The 20,658-nt window shown below is 39.9% G+C and overlaps 1 protein-coding gene across 10 annotated transcripts in view; it reads left to right on the top strand.

Annotated features, from left to right (window-relative positions):
- Positions 1 to 539: 539 nt before the first annotated feature.
- Positions 540 to 20,658, top strand: part of MGST1 (microsomal glutathione S-transferase 1) — a 78,463-nt gene continuing 58,344 nt past the window's right edge. For 6 of the 10 annotated variants that reach the window (XM_068948254.1, XM_068948244.1, XM_068948264.1 and 3 more), the window contains exons 1-4: positions 3,259 to 3,417; positions 4,439 to 4,586; positions 6,751 to 6,845; positions 9,590 to 19,789. In XM_068948254.1, the coding sequence (XP_068804355.1) occupies positions 3,416 to 3,417; positions 4,439 to 4,586; positions 6,751 to 6,845; positions 9,590 to 9,836 (492 nt within the window). In that variant the 5' untranslated portion in view covers positions 3,259 to 3,415 and the 3' untranslated portion in view covers positions 9,837 to 19,789. Of the gene's footprint in view, positions 709 to 1,015; positions 1,221 to 1,653; positions 1,769 to 2,497; positions 3,418 to 4,438; positions 4,587 to 6,750; positions 6,846 to 9,589; positions 19,790 to 20,658 lie in introns of those variants that run through there. The other 4 variants (XM_068948316.1, XM_068948298.1, XM_068948290.1 and 1 more) reach the window with 4 other exon arrangements.

Consider the following 20,658-nt stretch of genomic DNA (forward strand, 5'->3'; position numbering starts at 1 on the left):
AAAGGATGATTTCTGTAGAATGTCTGGATGCATTTCTGCTTCTTTTTATATTTACAAATCTAATGAAAATGGTCTTTCCCCAGGCTTCTCGGTATTTCCAAGTCTAGTTCTGAGAACTGCATATAAAACATTTGTTTTCAAGTACAATAATGTGAGTTTAGTTTAACTCTGTTAACTTACCTTCTTTTTATACTGGCTTCAGATACGAGTTAGTTTGAAACAAAAAAAGAAGGTAATAGAAAATAATTATTATTTATTGCAAAAGCACTAATTATGCTGTGTGAGGGGCATATATTATGTGCTAGGTGGTGTACAAGTAGGTATGAAGATACAATTTCTGCCTTGAAATAACAGTTATGAGCCACAGAAATGTTTCCAGTTTTTTTACAAATCCATTCCTTGGGAAAAGAATATCTGCAAAATTCGCACCCTCTTGCCCAGTGTTGTTACTCAACTCATCTGAAGTTGTTCCACTGACTTCAGCGGAAATACTATTTGCTGTGTGCTTAGGGAGAACAAAGGTTGCAGAGTTCAGGTCTTATAGTCAGGCTTAAACACAGTGCCGATTCCAAAGTCCTTGCTCGGGTGCATTGCCCCACGTCGGGAGATTAATAAGAACAGTCACAAAAGGTCTGCAAACACAGGCATTTACCTGGTGGCATGACGCATGCAAATGGTGCCCATGATGTTGAATATATGTCGCTAAGGGTAACTTTCAGTCATGATGCAGCTTTAAAAATTGTCTCACTTTCTGACTTTCTACATATCTTATATCTGAAATCTTTACTGTATAGCTCAGTACATTTGTCTGTATTTTTATCAGTCTTTTTTGTTATGAGCTTTTTAGTCAACAACTTTGTTAGGAGGAAAAGAGTCAGGATCAGTGTCATTTTCTCTGAAGAAGCCGTAAGAAGTTCTAATGTCAGGTTTTCTCCTTTCTTCACATTTTAGCGCATTGGCAGAAAAGACCCACGGCCAGTCCTGAAGTTTCTTTTTTTTCTCTTACGCTTTGCAGAACAGAACGATACGTATTGGCTCTAACAGCCCCCATGGTTCAGCGATACAAGCATTTTTGCCTTGGCTAAAGGTTCAAATCCGCCTAAACAATTCAGGTGCCCAAAGTATTGAGCTTCAACATACTTTAAGTAATATTTCAAGTAAAGCGCCTGGACCACCTAGGAGCTCGTGCGACCACCCTACGTGGGACATCTGTAACGAAGGTGAGCTGGGGTTGCGACCTTCGGTTTCTCTCCAGGATTTTAATACTGTCCTGAGGTCCGAGGATGCTCAAACTAGAGTTTTTTTGCGGTTTTTTTTTTCCCTTTCTTTCCCTCCTCCGGTTTGTTTGCTTGCTCTTCTCCCAGCTGACGCCCCTGCGGCCCAAGCCGGAGCCCCGCACCTCCCCGCGAACAAGCCCCGCCATGGCGGCGCCGCTCCGCTCAGCCGCCCCGGCCCCACAGCCGGGGCCGGGGGCCACAGGGGGGCTCTCGGGCCGCCAGCCCTTTCCCGAGCCGTTCCTGGAGGCCCGTGGCGTGATCCCCTCACGAACGCGAGGGAACGGGCTGCAGTCGGCCTGGCGGCTCCGCCGGGCCCGAGCGGCCGCCACATGGCGGACGAGCCGCCGCTGCCCGGGGTAGGCGGGGCGGGCGGGAAAGGGGCAGGGCAGGCCCGGCCCGGCCGGGGCCAGGGCCGGGGCGGTCGCTCAACGGCGGCCGGGAGCAGCGGGGCTGTGCGCGGTGCCGGCGCGCTCCGAGGGGACCCGGGCGAGGTGCGTGAGGGCTGCGCGATGGCGGCTGCGGCGGGAAGGGAGGGAGGGGAAGGGCTCGGCTGCGCTCGGCTCCCCTATGGCGGCGCGGGGTGCGGCGGCGCTTCCGGGCGCCCTACGGGCCGTGGGGCTGGCAGGGAAGGAGCGGGGCCCGGCTCTCCCGCAGAGCACAGCAGCGTTTCCCTCGGGGACTTTATTTATCTATTGACTTACTTACTTCTTTATATATCGGGAGGGTCGTTGAGACCTGTTGCCCCTCGGCGGGCGGAGGTGGCGGCTGGTGCCCGGTAACAGTCGCCGCCGTGGCCTGAAGGGGCTGCACTGCGTGCAGGGGCGGGTGCCCAACCTCCCCTCTCTTCCCCCGCTCCCCCTTCCCCCCCCCCCAAAAAAAAAAAAAAAAACCTCCAAAAGTTTATGAAAACCCTGAGTTATTTTACAGAGGGTTCAGCCCTATAAACTTGGCTGTGGTCCGTGTCGCTGCTTCGGTGAACGCTTTAAGCCAGGCGGGGACATCACACGGCCTCCCAGCCTGCGGGCACCCCGGCTGCCCCAGAGGGGACAGCGGAGGGGCAGCAGGTGCAGCCCGGGGACTGCGTCGGCCAGCGCACGAGTGAGACGCTCCCCCAGGGGTTTGGGTGGGCGCCCAAAGGTCCCACGCCGGTTTTGCAGAGTCATGGGCCTGCGCACGGCAAGGGCGGGCAAAGAGCAGGGCGAAGTCCCGCAAGTCTCTTTACCCTGTCCACTTTGAAGGACGTGTGCCTGGGATCCAGGCTCATGCGCTTAACCAGATCCTCCTTTGGCATGCGGGTTTTGCCAGGAGAGGGGTGTTGTGCCTCCACATCGGGCCATTTTGTAGTTTCGGTAAAATTAGCATGTCCCTTTAAACCCTATTCTGTCGTACAATTTAGGGTTTTGTTATGGCTTCTCTGCTGGGGTGGAAACTGAATTTTTTGTCTTCAGTAAGATTTTGATCCTGCCTTTTCCTAGTGAAGACAGGGTGTGAACCTTGTGGAAATCTGAAGAGGCAGACCCCTCCAAGTAGGGGAAATGGGTTAAATGTGGTACAGCTCCAGCTGGAAGAAGAATACACAGAAGTTGATGAATGGTTTCTCATGACTTTGCATAGTTCTTGGACATGTTTTCAGCATGGCTTTCATGTTCAATAGGGGAAAATGCTCTGAAGCTACGGATTTATCTTCTCTTTGTTCTGTGAAACTATACCAGTTTTTGGTGTGATACAAAGTCAAAAATTACAGGTTCTATTCACACCCTAGTGCTTCTTGAGAAAATCTTTGCTGAATCATTGGTTATCTTGAGAAATACTGCACTGTAACGTGAGAGGAGAGTTGTATTGCATTTCCCACAGTCCCTAGGCACACCGCTTGGTCTCGTGACCCGACTGCTCTTTCTGGTTGGATAAAACCAGGAGCAAAATCCCGTCGTTGCAGCCAGACAGGTCTAGGTAAGCTTAGGTTCATTTCACCGAACAGACAGCTGTTCGCCTCCGTGCTGCCCACCTCCACACCAGTGATGCCCCTGGGGAACAAGTGTCTTCTGCTGCGGCCGGCTAATTGAGCCTCTCTCCTTCTGTGGTAGCTGCCTCTGTCACCTTACTGAAGTCAAGATGAGGGAACATTAGAGTTGTACATAATGTAAGGTTTTTTATTTTTATTTTTTATTAGAAGCAAACCCTAGGAAATAATGACATTAACAAAGAAAAGTTTATTTTGGTCTCAAAATGAATGGAGCAGTCACTACCTAAAAAATACTGGTTTTATGGATTCCTACTCACTAGATGAATGATTATAACACTTGGTAAGCCAAAACACTGTGCAGAGCACAAATTAAACATATGAGAGGACATTCCCTTGGTTTTATATACCTTCAGTCCTCATTACATTCTTCACTCCATGGAGCTGATACAAGATATCATTTCCATAGGGTTGTGGTTTTGGTACTATCTCATTGGAAAGACACTTCATTAGCTTAAACCTCCCATCCTAAAAGCGCAAACAGTTATCTGTTTTTTGTTGTTACACCTGACTTTGAATTTAAACTTTGCCCATGCATCGTGCTAAAACTTATTTTTAAGAATTAGGTCTGAAAGAAAAAAAATGCATATATAACTTTTAATCACAAGTTATTGCTGGGTGAGAAGATACTGATTAGTTTGGAAACTGAAGTGAAATTATAATTATGTTGTTTTATAAAAAAGGTAGGCAATAGTAATTTTGCACCTTAAACATTAAATTGGGAGAACAGTTTTGTAAGTATCTCATCACACGCTTTTTATCCGAGTAACTGTTTAGGGAAGTTCACTAATTAAAATGAATTGGTCTAACTGATACTGTTGGAAAAGTGTACTAGTTTCTATAACTAAATTTTCTTTGTGCAATCATGTTAAATATTCTGGTGGTTTATATTTTGACAGTTTAATGAGCAGATACTACAGAAGAAAAAATTAACTGGTAGCATAATTTCTAATCTTAAAATATAACATTATGTCTTTGTGAAAATAAACTGAAGAAAAATAATTTTTTTATTGAAATAAATGTTTTACAGAGGAAAAATTGTGCTGTCGCTGCAGTGATGCTAAAGAAAGCTATTCTGACAGTTATGTTGCTGTACTTTCGATTAATATAATGTTAGTCTAACTTTTTTTTTTTTTAAAAGGTCATCTGTGAGAACTGGAGAAATGGCTAAACTGACCCAGCTTATTGACAATGAAGTCTTCCGGGCTTATGCCACCTATACAACTATTGTTCTCATAAAAATGATGCTAATGAGTGTTATAACAGCATTCTTCAGATTCAGAAGAAAGGTAAGAAACTGGGAATACTATCTGGTAGTATAGAGTGAAATTTCTGTTAAAATTCAGAGGTATCAGAAATGCTTCTTTCCATTTCAGCTTTCAAATACTGATGCTTTCCATGTTTTTTTTTTTTTTTTTTTTTTGCCGGCTTCCTCTAATGATATTTTAGGTTTGGCCTGTTGGTGCTGTGTCAGCCTCAAATGGAGGATGTCTTTTACCTAATTATGAGACTGTCTCTTACAGTTGCATTTGAGTTATTCTACCCTTCTAAAGCAATTTTATTCTTTTTTAATAAGAGTTTTTACTAACTGTAATTTTCACTGTATTATAGCGCAGAATGCTGGTGTCGAGGGTACCCAATTTATGAAGCAAATAAAGTGTGATATGGAGCTATGTTAAGTGAACAAACAGCTAGTAGGGTCAGGAGAGGGAACATGAATTGGATTTTTATGCATCTGTCAGCTTGTCATCCAGTAATTTTAAAGCTCTTTACATTCCGTAATTATTTTAGCCTTTCCATTTCAGGTAGGTCATTATAAAAAAAATCATTTTATAGAATGAGAAGTGGGCTAAAAGTTTACATGTATTGAGGATGAGGCGAGACAAGTATATGAGAGAGACACTGAGGTTTACTTCATAGTACAGAAACTACCTCTAGCTTAGGAGAGAGTCCTTAAGGGAAACATCATGTGTTTGCCCTGTTCTCCGTCTTCTTTAGGCATCTGCTAATGGCCGCTGTTGGAAACAAGGTCCTGGGCTGAAATAACCCTGGGTTTGTCCCCTACGGTTATTCTTGTGAAATCTGCAGGATGATGTGTGCTTCAAGGATTTTGTTGCAGACCTGTTGTCCTGCTGTAGAAATACTGCATTTTGTTCTCCCTGGGTGTAAGAGAACCTCTCAGAATGATTCTGTTGTTCATGATGTTACTCAGTGCCTTTTATTATGAGGTCCTAACAGCACAGTATTTGAGCTACTGCTGATTTCAGCTTGCTCTCTAGGTGTTTAGCATAGCTGAAAATTGAGCCTAGTACAGCACACAGATTGTACTGTATTTTCAAAATAGAACCTAGATTTCTGTGTCTTAACCTTACCTACTTTTGCTCTTGCAAAAGCAAATCAGCTGTACTAGTCCTATATGTTGATCCAATTAAGTCAGGTATTTATGCTCATATTGTGTTATGGTCCATGTGTATGCAGATGACAGTAGGACCTTCATTAATTTGGATTTTTTTCTGACAGATATTTTGAAGGGACAAATTACTAAAGTCAATTCTGTTTTCTATTTAATGCAAAATAATCTTTAAAAGAGAAAACAGGCAACAGTGAGGAGTTAAGAAAAATGCAGGAAAGCAGTTAGCAGTGAGAAAGAACACCTCACTGATGCTGATACTGTTAATATGTCTCCAGAGTTGAGGTCAAGGATATTTCACAGAAAGGGATCAAGGCTACCTCAGAAAGCAATCATGTAACTCTCTTAAAGAGTATCTTGACTTATGCCTGTATAGCCAGGACAGTTCATAGTAAGTCGCCACAAGTGTTACTGCAGATGTTACCTCACCTGGCAGCAAGGAGGGATCTACTCCAGTTTGTGCTGAGGGAAGTACATGGTGTTTTCATATTGTGTCTTAGTGTATTCGGAGGTTAAAAGGGTAGTATAATCGGCAAGATTGGTACCTATGAAGAAAGGAAGAAACTTACTTAGCCATAAATGAGGATGGGAGTAGGCCTCTTGGATGCTGTCGCCCTGTGGACTTCTGAAGAAGGAAGGGGTTCAAAAGCACTTTCAGATAATTTGTCAGGAATAGTGAAAAAGAGACTCATTCAGTACTAGCAGCAGTTCTGCCTTCCAGTTCCTGATTCTCCTCAGCCCGTTGGAATTGCTTCACGTAGAGTATCAGTAGTGGTCCATGTTTGTCAATCTTGTTACAAGAAGGCTTAATCTACATACATAAATGCCATTACAGTAATTTGTCAGTATGCAAGCCATGTATAGGCTGGGTTCAAGAATTCAGTAATACGCTGAATGAGGTGCTATTCCTGCTGCATTTAACTTCAGGTAAGTTATGTGGAGTTAGGGGCATGAGTAAAAAGAATGACCTTTATATCAAGCTGCCTTGACTAGCAGAAACATTCTTGCTTCTAATGTCTCTTGCATGTTTATGTTTGAAATAGGCATTTGCCAACCCAGAAGATGTATCATCATTTGGTAAAGGCGAGAATGCTAAAAAATATCTGCGGACTGATGCAGATGTTGAACGTGTGCGCAGGTATGCATGGGAGTCTATCAAAGATTATTATGAAATAGCCTTTAATACTAAATAAGGGAAATAATTTCACCCTGTTCTCTTTGGCAAACCTGTGTGTCTTTTGTGTTGCTTTTTGTTGTAATCTTATAAATTAATTTGTCTAAGTGAACAAACTGTTCCATATTCAGGTGGTCAGCATGCATACTAAAACAATAAATCATTGTTTGACTGTCATGGCTAACTCTTGGATAGTATTCAGTATACAAGGGGGAAGTGGTAAGAAGATTGTAAAATATGATTGTAAGTTGAGTTAGTATGAAGCAGTGAGTTATGCTAAGTGTAAATCAGCTTTCTATGTAATTTAGGCATAAACTGTGATGGTTGCATCTTTTGCTAACATGTAAAGGAAATAACAGAGGGAAGAGGAGTAAAACTACTATGGAACTCAGAGTTCTAATGAGGGCCTAATCTGGGAAATTGTAGTGATTGGGAGTTGAAGCCTGTGCTCTTTTTGCTAGATTGAATTGGGGTTACTCACTAGTGTGTCAATTATGCAGGAAAGTTGACCAACCTTCTGGAAGAAGGCTATTGATAGTATGGCAGTGTGCAACCTGCAGTGTATGTATTTGGCTCTACAAGAGTCACAGCAGAATGTAAACTATATTTCAGTGGGCTAAATGTTGCAGTGTATTAAATTTTATTTGTGGCAAAAATTATCTGTTTCCAAAATCATATCTTTGGAGATGCTGTTTGATGCACTGTTTGATATACCTGTGCTAACAAGGAGAGCTCCAATGTCTTAATGTTTTCCATATCTTATTCCTTAGTGAAGCTAAAGATTTATTTACTATATATGTGAGATTTTTTAGATTTTTTTTTTTTTGTACCAAAAACTTAAATGTGAATGAACTGCTCTCTTTAAAACCTCCATTGGGAAAGATTTTGAAAACAAGTACCAACTCTGATTTCAGAACAGTGCATTCTTGAAACTGTAGATGTTTTTATTTCCATGAAGTCTACTGTATTTATTTATTTCTCTCCTGGATTAAAATCTCAGAGTCTAATCTCAGTGGGCAATAAAAATGATCTGAACTTTCCTTTTCTCGCCCTGTGCTGTTCAGGGAGTTGTTAACTGTTTAATTCACTGTTTGCTAAAAATGAGCACTTTTTGGTGAGGAGTCATTTCTTTCTATTTGTAGTTTCTAAAAGGACAAAAAAATCAATACTGACTTTACTACCAGATGCCTTTTTAACTTGCGTTATTACCTTAGGAAAATGACAACTGTCTCTCAGAGTCATTAACACAGATCAGATTTTTAAAAGACTCTGCTCTTAAATCCTGTGCTATTGGTTTGCAGAACTGTTGAGACTTCCCCAGAACTATTAAGTCAGCCCGGTTCTAGTGACTCCATTGGTGTTGCAGCATCCTTTTTTTTCTCACAACAGTACCTCCTACTGAATGTTTACTATATCTTCTTTTGAAAGCTTCATAGCAACAGAGAATGCCATATAGATTTAAGCATGGCTTACTTCTCTTCTGTGTAAGTGGCTAGGATTTACATTTATAGGTGTAGGACGAGACACTGCTTTCTTCACTGCTTTCTTCAGTGTATTTATTTGGAAAAACCCAATTGCTGGAGGATGTTTTTGCTTGTAATGATGAATGAGTTCAAAAAGCAGCTGCAAAACAACACAGTGATCTGTTTCTAGCTGTCGGTAAAATTTGACATAATTAGTAAGCCTTAAAGGTTTTTCCAATCAGCAAATCTGGCTGGAATTATAATTTCTCTAAAGAGGTAAAGGGATCAGGGAAGGTTCAGGAAGAGATGTGGAAGAATACCTCAAGATCTGGAGTTGTCTCAATACATTTTTAGTAAATTATATTATAATTTCAGAATTCAAACATTTTTCAGCTATTTTAGTGCTTAGTAGTGAAGAAAATGAACCAAAAGAATAACTCACACCTGCTAAATGCTCAAAAGTAACATTCTTCAAGATGAATGAATTTCATGAAGTTTTGATAGAAAAAATAATTTTTTTTTTGTTTGAAGTTCACTATAGAAGTGGTGTCTGAAAGTGGCACTGGAAACTGTCATATACAGCAGGAACAAAGTGTGTTTGTAAAATTCTCTGTTCAGTTTGCATTATATGCAAAAAATTGCTGAGTACTGTTCTGAGCTAAACTGTATATGCAACACAGAACATTACCTTCAAAATCAAGAATGGGTAAAAAGATGGGAGAAATGTCAGGACTATGCAAGGAAGAGCATGTTTCGTATTTTCTTTATGGGGGCTACGTGCTGAGTTTATAGGATTGGAATAGAGCATCTGGGCCATGAGGTCTAGTACTTGCAGTCACAGTCATCCAGGTAATTGATGTTAAGTTGAGAGAGGTTATAAGAAGATTCCAGCTCTCTCTCTTCCTCCCCTTCCTTTCCTTGCATCTCTGTCCACCAAGATGCACTCATACACCTGATGCAAGTCCCAAAATATTACCAACATCCTAGAGAAAAGCCTAAGACCTTTGATGTAGAAGAACAGAAGCTTAAATAAACAGGATGCTACAAGAGACACCAGAGCAATCTCAGGTGAACATGATAAAACCATTTGAGGAACTGAATCAAGTCCCACACTGCAGGGGAAGGCAGCAGTTGTGTTAAGGCCTTAACAGTAGCATTCTTTGAAGATGCTGAAAAATAATGAGGCTTGAAGTGGTTTGTTCAACAAAATTTAACACTGTAAAACAACTTTGCTTCTTTCCCCAGAGGCCACCTGAATGACCTTGAAAATATTGTCCCATTTCTTGGCATTGGACTGCTGTATGCTCTTAGTGGCCCTGAGCTGTCCACAGCCTTGCTGCATTTCAGGATCTTCGCTGGGGCTAGGATCTTTCATACTATTGCGTACTTGACCCCTCTTCCGCAGCCTGGCAGAGGTTTGTCTTGGGCGGTTGGGTATGTGGTTACCATCTCAATGGCATACAATGTGCTGAAGACTGGGCTGTACCTGTAACAGAGCCATAGCTTCTGTGTATCATTCATCATTCCTTGTGAAGTTTCCAGCAGTGGGTGTCGATATCTTGAATGAGCCATGGTAAATTTTACATGGTGGCTAGAATTCAGTTTTTAACAGAGGCTTTTCATTCCTGTTTAGAAATACTTTTTTTTTCTGGGGGGGGGGGGGGAGGCGGGCAGGGGGAATCCTTCTCCTTATATTCCTTATTCATGGGCTGCATTGCCAAAATATTAGATTGAATTTTCTCGCTGTGATTTGTCAAGTGCTTATGGTTCTAAACATTTGAAGATGCTGTACTGATAGCATGTATGGTAATTTTCTACAGATGCACTATTTTTGGCTGTAGCTCTGAAGTCTAAATCAATAAAGACAAGAGAAAAAAAGTGTATTTGTATTTTTGTTTTCATTTTGAATCTTCTAACTGCAGTCAGCAAATAGAATGTCACTAGGTATCAGAAGGAGATTCCAATCATATAGTTCTTTGAAGAATATTTGCCTTAATAATAAGATATAGCAAGTAATGCTAAGCTTTTTGTAAAAAACCTTTGATGAAATTGTTGTTTGTGTAATCCACTTTGGGATTAGAAACCCAAACTGTAGCAGTTCCATTTTTCTCAGTTGAATAGGCTTAAAAAAGGTGTTTGTGCTAATTTCTGTTTAGTGACACTGGTGAAAATTTGAAGTAATTCTTTTTGTCAAAGTTGTTCCAAATCTAGGTTTTGTAACTGGATAAAGCGTAGATTCTTTGTAGAGGAATTGCTTGGTTTTGGATGAATTCAGCATAAAATGAGCGACACTTGCAAATGTATATACCAGGTAATTTGGAAGTGAATATGTAATTAGCTTGTATGTATGTCAGACTGTGCTCGTAAATATGTTGCTGATAGAAAATGTTGCTCTTTGCTTATATTTTTCTATGATATATTAGTTTGAAATACTTTCTTGAAACATTTTTACTGGACTTTTGTTTGTTTTTGTAGCTCTGGCATAAATAATAGTGGTAGAGTTCAAGAACAAAAATAACTGAAGAAAGACTTTATGTACAGTGTGCTGGTCACTGGTAAGTTTTAAATGGCTAAAGTCAGAGCCGGATGTCTTGCGTTTGGTTTTCTTTTGTGCTTTTCTACCCCGGAAGCTGTTCTGTTAGATTTTGCCATTCCAAGGACAGCCCAGAGAGGCGCCGAAGAATTCTTTCTGCTGCCTCTGAATGCCAAGGGCTTTTCTCTTTTCTTTGTATGGAAGATATAGTGCAAGACCTATCATAATAGGGCCTGCATATCTAACCACAGTTGTGAAATGAGTCACTGAAAGCTCAAGTGTTATGGTAGGCTGTAACTGGGAAGGCTGACAGGAGGAGTCAAGGGCACAGACAGACTGGTTTAGTCCAAAGAAGGGCAATTTTAATGCAATTTAAGGATAGTGTTTAAATCGTGTTTACTAAGCAAGAGAAATGTGGGTCATGAAATCAACAAGTGAACACCAATTCACTAAGAATTAGATCAAACTAGTGAGTGAAATAATGAAGAGATGGATCCTCTAGAAAGAGGATGCTTTAGAGAGGGATTAAAAGTAGAACACTGTGGAGCTTCAGTTCACGAGATGGCAAAATAAGCACACATCAGCACCACTTTATTACTAGGGAGTCCAACAGGAAACATGGGCTGTCGTGTTTCTTCTCCTTGCACCTTTTCTCCACCACACCTGATCTGTTATGTTTTCCTCCGGTTCTTTCTTCCATTGTTAACTTTTCCTGGGATCTGGAGACAAGCTACCTTGGATGGCACAGTTGTAACAAGGTCAGATTGCAGAAACAGATTTTCGTAGCTTGAGAATAACTAGTGAGGAAGAGAGAAGTGGCCAGACCCGTGCACTGGACTGGGACACAAACCAGTAGATGTCAGGGTCAACTTGCCATCTCAGATTGATCTGCCTGTGACTACCTAGCTTCCTTATATCCAGATGCCACCAACTAAAACTGTATTTTCCTCACCCCCTTGTAGTTGCCTCCCCTTTCCAGCTGTGTCTTTCTATCCATTAAGAAAATGGGAAAGGAGCCACCATTGTCAGAGGTATCCAATTCAACAGCAGAGCTGGTCCTTTCTGTTAGCATTAAAAATGCTCTTTTGGTGGAATGAGAGACTCTTGAGTATCAGCTTTCTAACAGAGCGATTCTTCATAGGCTTTTATCCGCTTAATTTTAAAATGTTCTAATTCTTTTTCTTTCTTGATTCATTTCTAAACTTTTGAATTTTTCTGGTATGCCTGCAGTAGGACTAAGAAGGCATAGTTCTGTGTATTCAAATCACCCAGTTGTTTAATTGTATAACGATAACACCTTAAGTCTAAAATTGGGATCTAGTTAATTAACAGACATGTTAGGGCGTCATAATGTCACAAACTGTCAAGCAGGAGTGATGCAGTCTAGTTACCATTGCCTGACATATTCAGAAGCAGCATTTGCAACTCCTTTTGCATCAAGCTTTTGTGCAGAAATTTAATCCTGAAGAGAAATACCTGGAGCCTTTATTTATGCCTTTATACCTTTATTTCTGTGACCTTATGTTTGAAACAAAACTAGTTTTAAATCCCTTCCATTTGCTCAATGGTATCAAAGCCCTGAACATACACTCACTACATGCTGAGAAGTAGAAAAAATAAACAGAAACCCTTAGAAATACCTAGAGTGATTCAATATTATTCAGCGTTTCTCTTGCATTTATTTTAAACCTATATTTTATTTTCCCTTGTTCCCACAAATACCATCTGCGTACCTTGGTGGGGTACCTGCTCCATCTGTGAAATCTGCCGTACTAGCTTCAGTGAAACTCTGACTGCCAGCTCTATGGAAGTATTTTGGAGCAGTCCTTTTACAATGGGTCTTGCATTTCTCCAGGCCATGCATTAGAGATATATCTGTGCAATATCCAGTTGTTGTACAGGAGTAAATATACACAGTTAGTTGATTTTTAGGATAACTAGTAAAGGGAAGAAGGTGAACGTTAGGTGAACGTACCACTGAACTAAACCAAATTTTCACCTTTTAAAACATGCACATTCTTTTTTTAGTAGAGGTGTGCACTGAGATGAAATGGGTATGTAGCTGTCTCTAAGATTTTGTGCAATGATCATAAGTTACAGAATTCATTTCATTGGCATACCTGTGATAGCTAATGCTAAGTAAAAGAGGTGCATAGTAACCATTTTTTATGTTCAGTTCTAGGTGCAATTAAATGCTTGTAGCTCCTGCAATCAATGATGCCAATTTACTAGATGACTAAACAGAAAAAAATTACCAGTGTGGTCTTGCTTTTTTAGTAGGTCTAAAGAGTAAAGTAGTGTGAGACAGATGCCCTAGTTTACTGCGGATTCAGGACTGAGATTATCGGGTTCTATTATAAATTATTAAAGGAAAAAATCTGTACCTCTAATGAAATAAATGGCTATTATCAGCAGGTAGACGATGGAAATACAGAAGAGGGTAGTCCATGGCAAACATAAAAAAGAGGTCACCCAGAGTCTTCTAGGCTCCAGTTTAAAATGCTAGCTCACTTAGCTTCATCTAGTTAGGTGATTTCATCTCCAAGTGAACTTCATGCGCTGCTTTGTTTTTAGAAGCATAGACATATCAGCTGCTTCTCACTTGAGATTTCAGCTCTCTGAATGAAACCTTATGTGGCTTTGGACAAAATTACTGTGTTCTGTTTTTCACGGCTGCAGACAGGCATGCTTTAGGCAGTGACTTCTTGAGAGGGTTTGGTTACCAGCAAAGAATTCTGAGCTAGGACTTGCCATTTGAGTGTGACCTCATGTCCTGTCACAACAAAATAAATGTTTAAAACTATTGATAGTGCCTTAAATGTTTCCTTGAATTTTCAGAGGCAAGTGTACATCTTAACTTCACTGCCTTCAAGGCAGTTGTTTCAAGGAGCTGGGTCAATGTTCCTGAAAGTGATGAAATTGAAAAGTCATCAAAACACAGGAGAAGAAACGCTTAGGCTCCTAGTTCGGTGACTTGTGAGTTTTCATATTTTATAGTCACCTGAAACATGTTATAGTCATCAATCCATACTTAGCCATATCTCTTCCAGTTATTTACAGAAAGAAATTAAATCTAGATTTTTTTTTGTGAAAAATTGACCAAAATATGTATCCTTTCTAAAGGTAAAAAGCAAAATTAAAAAAATACTCTTTTAAAAGTTTTAGGAATTTTGTCTGTTTTTTCATGTTTTTCATTCCAGTGCTGAATTTGAAGAAAAACTTTTCCATTGGGGCATAAACATTGTCCTGCCAACTGAGATGGCACATCACATGCTCTGTAAAAGGTCATATTGACGTACTTTAAAATACTGTCATGTTTAAATAACTCCAGCTGTTGGGCATTTAGAAAAATATATCTTTGATTCAGTTTAAGTGAAGCAATGCAGTATTAATTGGATAATAATTTTCAAACTTCCAAAACTTTATTAGTCACTCTTACACATAGATTTTTAAGGCTAGAATGAATCATGAGCTCCTCCAGGCTGACCTCTAGTGGAAAATACACTACAGAATGGCTGCCCTTCTGCAGAGGTTAGTTTGATCACGGTATGTCTTTCAGAAGGGTGTGAGATCTTCCTTCAGAGACTTTGGGAGACAGGGATTGATTCACTCTTCTCTAGGACTTCATTTCTCTCTAGAATATTTGCATGCCAAATTTAGATTGTAAAAACAGTGTAGTTTTTAAAAATCAAGACAGTTATTCAATTATTGCAGCACAGGGAGGAACATGAAGTATTTTAAACAGGTGCTTTCCTCCTACAAAGCACCCTCCTCTTCACTCCTGTACACTCTTGTAAAAATAAAAATAAGCCAAAGAGAATTTAAAGTCCCTTTCCACATATATAAAACTATTACTCTTCTGCTTTAAAAGTAAGCATGAAAAATGTGAAGTGTAATGTCTCAACTTTTTCTGTATAATAATGTTAATTAAGCATTCTATGGGAATTACATATCTTCTGTAGGAATATATGTTTTAGTGAATGTGCACACACTGGACTGTATTCTGCACAAATACTTACAATTTATGGTGACATAAGCATGAACCTATCTCATGAATTCTGTAAGGAATAGTACAGTGATAGAGGACATGCCTTGCTAGGCTAGTGTGAAGCATCCTGATGTGAATGTTTTTAGTAGAGTGAAAAATGGCAACTCAAGCACACTTTCTTCACAGCCTGAGGTGCAATCTGGGCAGGGGGTGGTGGCCGACTTATATAAACCCGTTGGCCTCCATTCCTTCACGAGGCATATTCAAATACTGCACCTGCATGCCAGGTGGCTGCCCTTGCCACAAGAACGGATTTGAGGGTTATTTATTTTTATGCATTAAGAGAAGCTATTTTAGTTGTAGCCGCGTGATCTCCAGGGGTGCATGTTTTTCTCTGTTAGACCTTCTTTGCTGATGGGTTCTAGTGTGCATCACCACTGATAGTTAACATCCTTCTTTTATTCTACATCTTACACATACTGGGGGACTTTTTGGAGAGCATAAGAAGAGGAAGTTCAAGAAATCTCTCTGTCTTGATAATGAGATAATAAGATAATGAGTTTTTGTCTCATGGGTACTGCTCATCCAGTGAGAGGGAATGAATTCAGGAGGTAACAGTAGTCCTGCTGAAACAGTAGGGAGGAGAAAAAGAAAGGGAGGAGTGGCAGGAGGGAAATGTTTTAATGATGGTGCAGCTTTGCATCAAGTAGGAAACTGCATATAATACTAGTAATTGAAGACTAGTAGATTAGGCATTCTAAGAGAGAGGCAGATAGCATTCTGCTTCTGCAGTTTTACTTTATAAACTGGTTTTATTCTACCCATTGAAATAAGCTTATTTTTAAGAATGTTTTTCCTTGTACATCCAATCATTATGTATCTGCAAACAGGGTCAATACCTCATAATACATCAGAATGGATATGACCCGTGGGCTGGCTCAGCTTGGTAGCTAGTTCTGCCTGATCTGCTGCCTCTAAAGGTACCTGTGGCACACAGACCAGCACTGTGGGAGACAGGAGGTGGCTTTGTGTGATTACTAACAATGGCCTGGGCTACTGCCCCCGAATTGATATCACACCTACAGCACTGGAGAGGGTGGATTACCTGTTTTTTTAACATTGAAATTCACATTTGATACTTGGTTGCGTATTTTGAGAAAAGTACCCTTTACACTGCAATACATTCATGGAATATCAGAAAGGTGGTTCACTGCAAAGGGGGGTTTACCTGGGAGTTGGGCAGAAAGGGTTCAGTTCCCAAAGTTGTGCCAGATTCCTTGGAAGAACTTGTCTGTGCTTCCTCTCTCTTTAATCCTCACTTTAGAGAGGAGCTGTAGGGATCTGTGTAGGTGGAACTGCAACACTGAGTTACTGCAGGAGTCACACAAGTACTCAAGAGAGGTTAAACTTCTTATTTCCTAGGTGTCTAAAAGACCTCTACATAGTTGTTAGAAAGGTAGAGGTTCATCTGCTTCATCTTTCAATAGAAAATGACCTTAAAACCTCAGTTTTCTGTAAGTAGTCTGCAGTTCTATTTTAATGTGCATGAGTGCTACGTTTACTAATATTGGGTAGCTATACAACACAAAAGTTGTTTTTTACATAAATTTTCACAACAAACCTATGAATAGGGTTAGTCCATCTTACAGATTGCATTTTCACAGGGAGCAGCTGCCCAACATCACAGAGAGTCAGTGGCAGCGAAGGTGAGAGTGTTGTTCCTCATCTCCGGCAGTGTTCTTGGTCCATAGTAAAAGAAGTACACTTTTCACGTCTTAGGCATACGGATATTTGGCAGTATGTTTTATTAGGATTTTAAGTTCATTTTTCTATGTTCAGACATCTGTTTCCCTATGGAAGAGCCAGCTATAAACTGGTTCCTTTTTTCTCCCCAGCTGTTGTCTCAATGGAAGGTCCTAGTTCTGCAGTACTCTTCATGTGGAAGTCCCTTCTATACTCTTAAGGGATGTTTCCATAACAAAAACCCAGTCTGTTAATACAGATGCTCTTTGGTATTAATGTTAACTAGGACTGTGGCTAGTGCTACTCTGCTCTACTGTTGTCTCCTGCAATTTGGAGTTTGCTGTTAATTTCTCCTTGCCCTCAGCTGGGAAAAGGGTCTGGTACTACTGGTCTGGCTCTCTAGCTGACAGACTGCTTCACTAATACTTCATGAGCACTTCATGATGGTTATGATGATATATTCACTGCTAATAGCAGTGGTAAACACTAAATTTTACAGCTTGTTCATTCGGTGAATTTTTAGAAGTTTTGTCAAATTGGGATTTAGTTCTACTTTCTTTTGATGCTCCAGCCCTTACTGGAGTTTTATATATTTGTATACTTTCAAGGCAAATGCAGTCAGTTCTGCTGGTCCTCTCAGTTTTCCTTGGGATTGTTCTGCAAGTTGAAGCTAGGGTGCAATTTCCTTCTTTTTGTTTGGAGTTCCATGGTAGATCTGTTTGTTTAAGGCCCTTTCATTTAGAATCAGTTCATTCTGAGTATTGTGTCTTTTTTGAAACATATCAGGCTTACTTAAAAGAATGATTATTAGCTCTTCTCGTGTTTTGTTTCATCTTTTGAGTTGGCCCGAATGGGCTATTGAGTTTAGTGTTAAGTACATTAGCATTATAAGTTTTTATGTGTTTTTTATTTTAGTCTGCCTTTCAAACCTTGCCACATTTCCGCTTAGAAACAAGCGTTCCTCCCTGTTCCCTAGGCCCGGCAGTAGATTTTTCCTCCCACTGCTAGTGCTTGATTTTGTGCATGTTACCACTAGATGTCTCTCTTTAGCTTTTTTATTAGAATTCAAAACAACGTGTGAAGAATAAAGTAGCGGGGTTCTGCAGCCCTGGCAGACTGTGTTGTAGGGGGAAAATATTTTGTTGGCCTTAAAGAATAAATTTGTAATGGTTATTAAGGCAATCTACTGTCTCTATAAAGCAACTTTGTACTAAAAACCTTTATGGGAAAAACGTCCTTTCTGAAAAGAGTGTTTAACTTATGGCTGCAACTTGGGAACACTTTGTTTTGCTTTTTAAATGAATAAGGCACCAAATGACTGCAACACGTGAGTTCTTTGACTGAGGTTCATAGTGTGCTATACAATTTATATTTTAATTGTTTGCTGTTGTTTTGGATAGATAAAGATATTATTTTTGTATGATTTGTATTTAGCAGGCTAATCTGAAGGGGACTGGGGCTGTTCAAAAACGTAAAGTGAGTCAAGCAGCAGAAATAAAACTCAGGAGCCATGAATGACTCCCTGTATGACCCTGCAAAGGAGAGACAACTCAAACAATTTCATTAAAAGTGTCTGATAGTTACAGAATTCAACTTGGGAATTTAAAGGTGCTGTAAAAAATACTGCTTGTATTTATGTAAAACTGAGATGCCCTCTAAAGTAATGTGTGCGCAGCAGATTTGCTTGTCACACCAAATGCCAGGAAAGTGGTAGGGGGCATCTCTGAGTGATCCACTTGGCACAGAGGTGGAGTACGGTGTCAGCATAATGAATAGGACTTGCTTGGTGGATGGAAAATATTTTAAATTGAGTTTTTATTTAATGGATTTGAACTTTTCATGCCCAATTACCTTTTTGCTGAAAGAGAACAATAATAATAATAATAATAAAGTGCAAAGGTTTAGTTTCATTCTAGAAATGGGAGAATGTACTTGGAGAGCTGTCAAAAGACACAGTCAGCTCTCAAGAACATGCAGCAAGGTAGCTAATGCTCTGGAGTGGATGTCCATCAACTTCTTTTGTGGGTTTGTATGTCCTTGTCAATGGTAATGTGACAGAATGGGATGAGTCATATACAGAGGTGGATGGCAACAAAGGGTTGGTTAGGGTCAGAGAAAGTATGTCCTTGCAAGGGAGTTTGTATGATTTCTTAATTTGTTCAATTGAGTCTTATGTGTGCACAAATTATGGGGAAACCCTGCAAAGTTAAACTAATAGGTTTTAAAGAAACTATTCTAGGATATACAGAAGTAAATGCTTCCCACAGAAAGCTTAATCCATCCTATATCAGGAGTGTGAGGAGAATGAACAAAAGCAGCAAGCCCTATTACATTCTATGGGTCTTTTCTTTCTGAAATAATAGCCTCTTCTCAACAAACTTCAATTGTAGGAATTTTTAACTCCACATGTACATCTAGGAAGAGAAATTTAGTCTAGATATGTTGAACTGTACTGAAAAAGAGTGTACATTTAACAGTGCATGGAATGAGATAGCACACACCTGGTTTGGAGACCAGGGAATTCAGTGAAAAGGTTCCCACTGACTTTCACAGATTTGTATCTAGAAAAATAGTCTCTAATATGATCCCTTCATTAATGAAGTCTGTGCACAATAGTCTGCACTGAAATATTTACTGCAAGCAACAGTGTCCAGATAAAATATAATATTTTATAAAATCTCAGGGGAAAAAAAAGCTATCGGGTAGGTGCCACCCTACTTCAGCTTTAACTCTGTTATAACTACCACTCGAAGTGGCTGGTCCATTGTTTACATATTCTTGATCACAGCAAGAGCTTTATTGATGGTTGGCCTTTGACTTGGCGTTACTGATGGCTCATATGGTGCACTCCTCAGCAGGGGACATAAGAGAGCACCACTTTAGAATGGATCCTGCTGGCCATGTGGTGCTGTTTTGTTCTGTACGCTGCTAAAAGGGCCACTGTCAATTTGAAATCTAGTCAATTAAAAACAAACAGGCTAATAGGAGCTTCATGTCCCCAAATCCTTTTGCCAGTTCTGTGGGATTGCAATCAAGGGGATCCTATTTTTAACCATGTTTTTTTCACTCCTAGTTTTTTTGTGTGTGTTTATGAGAGAATAACACATGCTAAAAGAGGTACTGGCTACTTCACTGCCATGGAAAAGAAAGAGTGAATATGACTAAACCCAAAGCTCACAAAGTAAGTAATCCACATTTCCTTTGTGTATTTCACAAAGTAAGAATAAAAGGTATTATTTTTCCTTAAACTTTTAGTTACAAGAATATCATCTGAAAATTTATGTTGCATGAGCTTAGCAGTAGAATAGAGAAACTGAGTGATTTTTTCCTGACAGGTTCAAAAAAAAAGTAACTAAAAATGGAATGAAGTTTGTTAGGTCTGAATAAACTTTTTAAAAATACTTTTTGAAGCCAACTGAAAAAAATTAAAGTTGTTCCGACTGGAGAAATAGGAATACTTTGTTTAGTAAAACACTGCAGTTAAATCTTTTTACAGTGGATGCAATGGATACTCCATGCATTTACCTCTAGCTAACATTTAACTATGTTTATACAACAATTTCTCTTCTATCTAAAACAAAAATTCATTAAAAACTTCATTAAGAGATCCCAACCGTACTTAAAACTGGAATCTGGTGTAGGTTGGAGGTGCTTTTTTGGTCATACAGTAGGCTGCATGCTGTGGAATGTCATGGAGGCCAGACAGGGCCCTTGATTAGGGATTCATTCCAGGAACACTGAGGATCATCAGTTCCCATGGACTGCAGGGCAAATTGATGGCATTCAGCACTTTCGGTTGAGTGTATGGGAACAGAACTATTGATATAGGATACTGAATAACCCTTGAGGTGGTTTCTGTCCAGAACTTTGAATGACTTCTAGAGAGCTGCCCAAGTACCAGTGACAAAAGCAACACAACCTGTGGACAACACACATCACATCCACTGAAGATGAGTGACTGCCCTTTGAGATACCAGTACCTTTGAGATATCAGTCACAGATGGTGTCACTCTCAGTCATATATCGAGAAGTGATTCACATAGTTGAAAT

This window comes from Struthio camelus, chromosome 1 (genome assembly GCF_040807025.1).
Source record: "Struthio camelus isolate bStrCam1 chromosome 1, bStrCam1.hap1, whole genome shotgun sequence".
NCBI lineage: Eukaryota > Metazoa > Chordata > Aves > Struthioniformes > Struthionidae > Struthio > Struthio camelus.